The sequence below is a fragment of the Wyeomyia smithii genome, chromosome 2 (assembly GCF_029784165.1).
Source record: "Wyeomyia smithii strain HCP4-BCI-WySm-NY-G18 chromosome 2, ASM2978416v1, whole genome shotgun sequence".
NCBI classification, from domain to species: domain Eukaryota; kingdom Metazoa; phylum Arthropoda; class Insecta; order Diptera; family Culicidae; genus Wyeomyia; species Wyeomyia smithii.
In genome coordinates this window covers 65,047,856-65,054,639 of record NC_073695.1, presented here as the reverse complement: position 1 = coordinate 65,054,639, position 6,784 = coordinate 65,047,856, and the positions used below count along the sequence as shown (strand labels likewise).

Sequence of the window (6,784 nt, the reverse complement as noted above, 5' to 3'; positions counted from 1 at the left end):
AGGGTGGCACGTATCAGCCTAATTAGTTTTGTTGGGAAACCAGGTTCGAGCATAATTCGCCATAGCTCATTTCTCTTAACTGTATCGTACGTTACCCTAAAGTCAATAAATAGATGATGCGTTTATCGAGGATCTGTCGCAGGGTGAACGTTTGGTCCGTAGTGGAGCGTCCCTCTCAAAAACTACATTGGTAATCGCCCGATAATTACTACAGTCCAGACGGTGACCTTTCTTGTAGATCGGACATATGAGACCTTCAAACCCGTCCGAGGGCAATTCTTCATCGGACCACACTCTCAGCATGATCTGCTGTAAAGCCGGATACAATATCGCACGCTTAGCCTTGGGGCTAATAGCGGTCTCGATCAACTATATTAGTTGAGAGAATTCGTTATCGATATTGTTTTTGGCACATTTTGTATGTGTAGGATAAGTACAACGATACACCGTGCCCGATCGGGAATCGAACCCGATATCACAACCGTGTGGGAGAGCTAGCCGACCGACATCGCTAACCACAGAGCCACGGGGACCACTTGTAAAGCCGGATACAGCTGTTCTTATTGGGATAACCAAAATATAATTGAAGATAGATCATTTTCGCATTGCGCTAGCATTGCATCTTGTCCCTACTGTTGAAATTTGTTAAGTAGCTCTACGTCAACCTTGCGGTTGTGGCTTTGCACACAAACCTTCTGTTATTTTTTGTTGGTTAATCGTCAACCCAATTCGTGCTTGATTTTTGAATACCAAATCGAACTGACCTAAACTAAAAGCAAACTGGCTGAAATGTCAATGATTTTTATACACGCAAAAGCTCAAGCCTTAATCAACCAGTGTGTTTCGAATGACCGGATTCATAAAGATGCACCGATTAGTTAATGTTTTCATTGATTAGGTCAGCACTTAACTCATGTTAGCTGGCTGCACTGCTTTAACGATACCTTACCGTTAATACTCTATAAGTGTAGTGGTATTCATCGATAATGGATTTTGTGGTTTAATAAAAGTGTTGTTTTCCTGAATGACCTTTGACATTGCTCAGCAGGAAAACGAGATTAGTAATATAACCAAGCGCAGTGGTAAACTAAGGTTATAACAATGTGCAAATGAATAATTTAGGATGAATGTACCACGGCCTCGATACCACACTGAAGAACCTGATTTCCATCAGACGCAGTTGGTTCTCCCGTCTGCATTGAATTTCCATCCACTTTTGGCAACCTTGTAGCATAGTAGCCGATTAAGAACTCACAGAAGTAATTCATCAAACACTCCTTGAGTAGATTTAAGATCACCGTATTTTTCGGAAATCGTTTCGAAGTCGATGCAAAACACTAGCATTACGTTGGAATTTATTTGATCACATTCGACGTGTCCTCCATGAAGTCCGTAATAGAGGTTAGAAATGACTGGCGACACTTGGGATATAGCAGATGGCAATCTGCTCCTTCTCGACCCATTTTTTCAGCAGACTCGTACTTCTTTTGCATCACTCGCTCATGTGGTTCGAATGATTGATGTTCCGATGGCCTGAAAAAGAAAGTGATGGCGTTAGTTTGATTTCGAAAAAGATTTAACATATTTTAAAACACTGGTCAAATTTGGAAGATTTGTTCTTTAAACAAGATACATTTGGATAGTTAGTTCACTTGAAAAAGATTTTTGATATTTACGTAAGGAAGAACTGCAAAATCTCGGCGTACAAATCTTCCTCGACGTTGTGGAAAGGGCTATGAGCCAGCTCACAGACACTTTTCACTATACAATCTTCATCGTAACCTGCATATTGCAGCACTTCATCGACTATTCGGTAGATTTCGCCAGCACTCAGTGGCTGGTTGGAGCGACGTTTTCGTACGGCTCTGGCCGTCACCACTTCAGTTGGCATGAAACGGCCCCTAATAATATCCGTTATGGATCGCGCCCAGGTGGGATACTTGTAGAAATCTTGCAAACGATACGGCAGCGGATAGTTGGCCTGAAATCCAATATTAACACCCATTCGTCTGAAGGGATACACTTTTTTCGGTACGAAGAGAAGCGTTCCAGAGCTCGTACAAATCGACATCTGTAAACAGGTATTGGATTAGCACTTAGTTTACCCAAAAATACTGTTATCGCACCTGCATAATGCTCGCTGAAGGGAACAGTAGAGATCGACCTTCCCCATTTTCAGCGCGAATACTTTCGTTATGGTGCAATCCCTGAACAAGTACGATAAAACTGAGATATATTGTAAAAACTTTTGCAAACAATAGCGAATTCATGTTTACTTTTTCACATCCATCCATTACGCTCTTTCTGGCATAACTGGTCCAATAACGTTCGAGAATGTCATTTTATTCATCGAAATGTGTTAATAAACATGAACGATTGTGTCTTGGCATACGTTCTATTTCGACTGTTTTTCTTTACTTAGTTTATCAAAGAATGAACTAGAAGGATCCCGATTTTGAGTTGCATTTTTCTTCATTCGTTCCGGCTATTTTAGATGCTAACGATGTTAATTAATGATAACGAGCAGAAATGCACGTGTCTCTGAGATCCGTAACTTGCGTTATTCGACCAAAAACGATGTCACTGCCCTATCATTTTTTTTTTATAAAGCCTACTATAGAATACAGAGTTGACAAGACGCTTACCATTGGCATAATTCTCATGTCGAAACGAAGTGTTCCTAAAAGCTCGTTTAAACATGTCATTTACACCAACGGCGAGCATCTTGTTAATTCTGTGTTTTCGTGACGTAGAATTACGTTTTACGGCAACATACACACTTAAAATATTTTGCCGGGTCTCGGTAACTTATTGCCGAGAACGGCACCACTGAGTGCTCGGTTAAAAAATAATGACAGCTGTCACATTTTTTCGTAAATCTCGGTTCACCAAACCGAAATTTCAGCACAAAATATCCGAATTCTCGGTAGTAATATTTTTTGCCGAAATTTCAGTTAGGTTGAACCGAGATTTACGATAAAATGTTTTTTTCAACCGAGCACTCAGTGGTGCCGTTCTCGGCAATAAGTTACCGAGACCCGGCAAAAAATTTTAAGTGTGTAGGAGTACAAATTGATGAACCGAAAATCACGAAATTGTCCACTTTTAAATGCTCAAAACTCAGTCAGTTTCCAACAAATTTCCTTCATTCTTACAGCAATTGATAGGAGAATTAGCCGTGCGTCTACCAAAATTGTAATTTTGTGACGCTTACAGACTTTAAAGTTGCAAACGATTTGACTTTCTTAACAATTTGTTGTTGTTGAAAATGAAGTACTTGATTCTCACTAGTTTTGATCGTATAATACAATTCATAATCCAACAGTTAATGATATGTATCTCCCTTCAAAATTGTTTCGCTTTTTTGCTTGCTCTCCCACTATGCAGTTGTAGAGCTTGCCTTTCTGCGATGTGAGGCGCTCTACCATTAAATGTTGAATGAAAGATTGTATACAATTTAAAGCATTCGGCCAAAAGTTCACACACTAGGGTTGTCGTCGCTCTACGTTCAAAAATCCAATATAAGATAGTATGAATATAGAGTAGAGAAAAAAGTCAATCACAAAGACAATCTAAATTGGTAGGTGATACTTTCCAACGTAATCTTTTTTCGCCAACAAGGAAATGGAAATTTGCTAATTTAAGCGCTCGCATATGTCACGTTAGTAATAATACGAAAGAGACGACGTTTGCTTCCGAAGGTTAATAACCGCAACCGATTGATTCGAACCATTTTGAATTATGTCCATTGATAGCGTAACACGGAGATGGCATTAATATTTCATATTCAAATATTCAGATGCCGTGACCGAAGTTCTGCAGTTTTATTGATTTCCAGCAAATATTTACTGGTGGCGCTTGGCTGTCGTCGGAATCCGGCAACGAACTGGAAGAAGTGGATAATGGCGGGTCATAATGCCATTCTAAGCTAAGCCGGTCAAGATGACAACGAAGATGCGTGTGCGAACACGGAGATGTCTGCCAGCCGGACTTTACCTAATTTGCTGGTAAAGATTATTGTCTCTCTCTGCGTTTGGGTACCTTTTTATGATAATCCATATAAATTAGCATCTTATTTTTATGTATTCACTCATCTTAAGCTCCAATTCGTGCAGAACTTGCGAAGCCAAACATCCGCGTAGCGATTGATCTGCCAGAATCGGGAGGCAAGTATGAACAGTTTAAATTCTAATCGATTGTCTCAATTGTGTTGCAATGCTTCCTCCATCTGATGGATATCCTTCACTAGGACCAGCCTTCAAATTTATAAGCATTTTCGAAAAAAAAAACAAGGGTGAATGATGGGCCAACATTTCTCGTTATTTTTATGCAAAACTTATGGATCTCTAATTTACCCGCCTCTCTGCGAGCACCAGCGCGTCGTTTTGCGGGTGCTCCATCGTTTTGGATATGTTGATAAATATTCAAATAATTTAAATCTGATTGAGTGCATCGCATTATGGTAATGCTTCTTGGTAAAATACACGGACTGATGCGTCTGACGGCTGGGGTGGCAGTGAGTGAATAATGGCGGTGCGGAGGTTCCACGCTTTGCTTTCGGAACAAACGATTGATCTGCACGGCCTAGTCGTTCACATGAAACGTGGTGAGGACTTGTCAAGCGATCGACAACACGCGACTTTGCCTCTTATCAAAAACATCATATCAAGAAGACTGGCATCTCTGGATCGATCCCATACAAATGACAAGCGTCAAATCAAACAGCGCACTCCATCTATTAAAGGTGAAAGTTTGCTTTGAGAATGCTGGTAATTACATCGCTGCGAAGACAAGGTGTGCGTATGTGGTGGTCCAGCCTGTGCGTTCGGCTTGCGTTCGCATCGTCAGCACACACACCACCATGCGTCAGTTCCACTTTTACTCAAAAGACTGCGTTGCTAAAACTGTCGCTCAATTTCAGGCAGAGTTCCCAGTCTTCTTGATACGATGTTTTTGCTTTTATGCTGTTTTGTTAAAGGGTGGGAAGGGAGAAGGCGGTGCCGTTTGTCATCTTCCCCGGATATTCTGCTTTCCTGTTCGCTTCGATCCGACGATGTTGACTGCCGCCGGCTGCTGCTGAATTTTTACTGCTGCAGGTGACAAATGGAAACATCCACATTAATTCAGTGTCGAGTTTCGGATTACGGATCAGTTTTTCTGGTGTTTGCTGCCTCCATTACGCGCAATGTTCTTGAGCAGTTCGATTGGTGTTTCTTGTTGGCCACAATTTGGTTCGATAATCGGTGAGAGGGGTTTATTTTTGTACTGATGATCGTATTTACGCTATGATGACGCTACTGTGGATGGCGGTGGTAAGATTTAGAGTGTTTGACGAATTATTTCATTACGACACTTGAGGTGCTGACCAATGGCTCAAATATTCCTGACTCGCCATGCAGGCTGCGTTTGTTCTTCGTTACGCAATTGGTGGATCCGGATGCAAATAAAACTTTGAACAGATAAACCGAAGCCACGCATGGTTGGTGGTTCAATATCCACAGGAGGTGCGGCCGAAGAAATAAATTACGCTTTTTTTTTGACTGGTTACAAAATAACTAATTATAAGTTAGAGCAAAGTTGACAACGATAGGTGCTAATTAATTTATTAGAAATATGTGGAGACGAATGCGGTAAATCAGCATAATAGTTTCTGGCATAGCGCTCATAGCTAAATAAAAAAAAAACCCCAAAATTATCCACCTAGCGGTGAGACCCAGCCTTTCTTCTTCGAACTTATACTTGTTAAAATATATTTACACGAAAACTCCAATTTTTAGAAAAGATTCACTTCAATATCTGCTGGATTTATTTTTTACTCTAAATCACAAATTTTTGGTAACGAACAGCACAAATATACCGAACATGAACATTTTTTTCCTGTGTGTACTCATCACTGCAATCAGAGATTAGATTTACACTGGTGTAAATAATTATAACGCCACCTCTTATATGTATTGCATTTCATAAAGTTTTTAAACAAGAATATGTTGCCTTTTGAGGTCTGGTCTGTGAATCCTAATGAGGTAATACATTTCATACGAAATTTAGTGCCTAATTGGGAGAAAGGGTGCGATATGACAACGACGATCATTTCCATCAATAGTGATATGTCTGCCACGAGTGCCTAGACAAAAGAAGAGGTATACCACAAAAGATCAAAATAATGGTCGCAGTGGTCCAAATCTTACAAAAAAAAGTGGTATTTCTATAATCTATGTACGATTACCCACTATTTTGTGCCAGTTGATCATTTGAATATTAAGTTTATACATAAAGTGTTGGATAATTTCATTATTTCAAGGTGGAAATAAATATCACACCATTTTGAAAAAAACTTTACTAATCAAATAATTTACGATGAAACTCAAAAGCAAATATGATTAGTAATGTGTTGTTCCGCCTTTATTCTGTAAAACCGCCTTGGCACAGAGTGTATAAGAGATTTCAGCATATTGGGTGTAATTTTAGCTCACTCGTGAATGAGAGTTTTTTCAGCTGTTCAGCAGTTCGAATTCCCTGCCCTGTGCAAATAAATTTACTGATAACATTCCCCATACATTTTTAAAAGGATTCAAGCCAGACCTACACGACGCCAACCGATTAAAGCAAAATCATGGACCTCTAGAATTATTTCGATGGTATCGCCTGTCTTAAATAAAGCAATATATTGCTGGAAACAATCATTTTCATTCGTAACTTTTTCCGTGAAAGAAATCAAAGCTTCCTGTAGCCATACCCAGTACTTCTTGGAATTCATTTTGCTTTATATGAAGCATATTGGAGT

The 6,784-nt window shown here is 39.8% G+C and overlaps 1 protein-coding gene across 1 annotated transcript; it reads right to left on the bottom strand.

The window, feature by feature from the left end:
* Positions 1–1,355: 1,355 nt before the first annotated feature.
* On the bottom strand, positions 1,356–2,298 carry LOC129719650 (uncharacterized). Its single transcript, XM_055671043.1, has 3 exons — positions 2,127–2,298; positions 1,677–2,071; positions 1,356–1,533 (listed from the first exon to the last, which is right to left on the bottom strand). Exons 1-3 carry the CDS (start codon positions 2,292–2,294, stop codon positions 1,356–1,358), a joined length of 741 nt encoding a protein of 246 aa, XP_055527018.1. The 5' UTR covers positions 2,295–2,298.
* Between the last annotated feature and the right edge of the window lie 4,486 nt (positions 2,299–6,784).

Excerpts from the sequence above, each read along its gene's own strand:
- LOC129719650 (XM_055671043.1), bottom strand. The coding sequence starts at position 2,294 with ATGGATGGATGTGAAAAAGTAAACATGAATTCGCTATTGTTTGCAAAA. Across the intron at positions 2,072-2,126 it reads CTTCAGCGAGCATTATGCAG|ATGTCGATTTGTACGAGCTC; the intron begins GTGCGATAACAG and ends ACCTGTTTACAG. Across the intron at positions 1,534-1,676 it reads ATTTTGCAGTTCTTCCTTAC|GCCATCGGAACATCAATCAT; the intron begins GTAAATATCAAA and ends TTTCTTTTTCAG.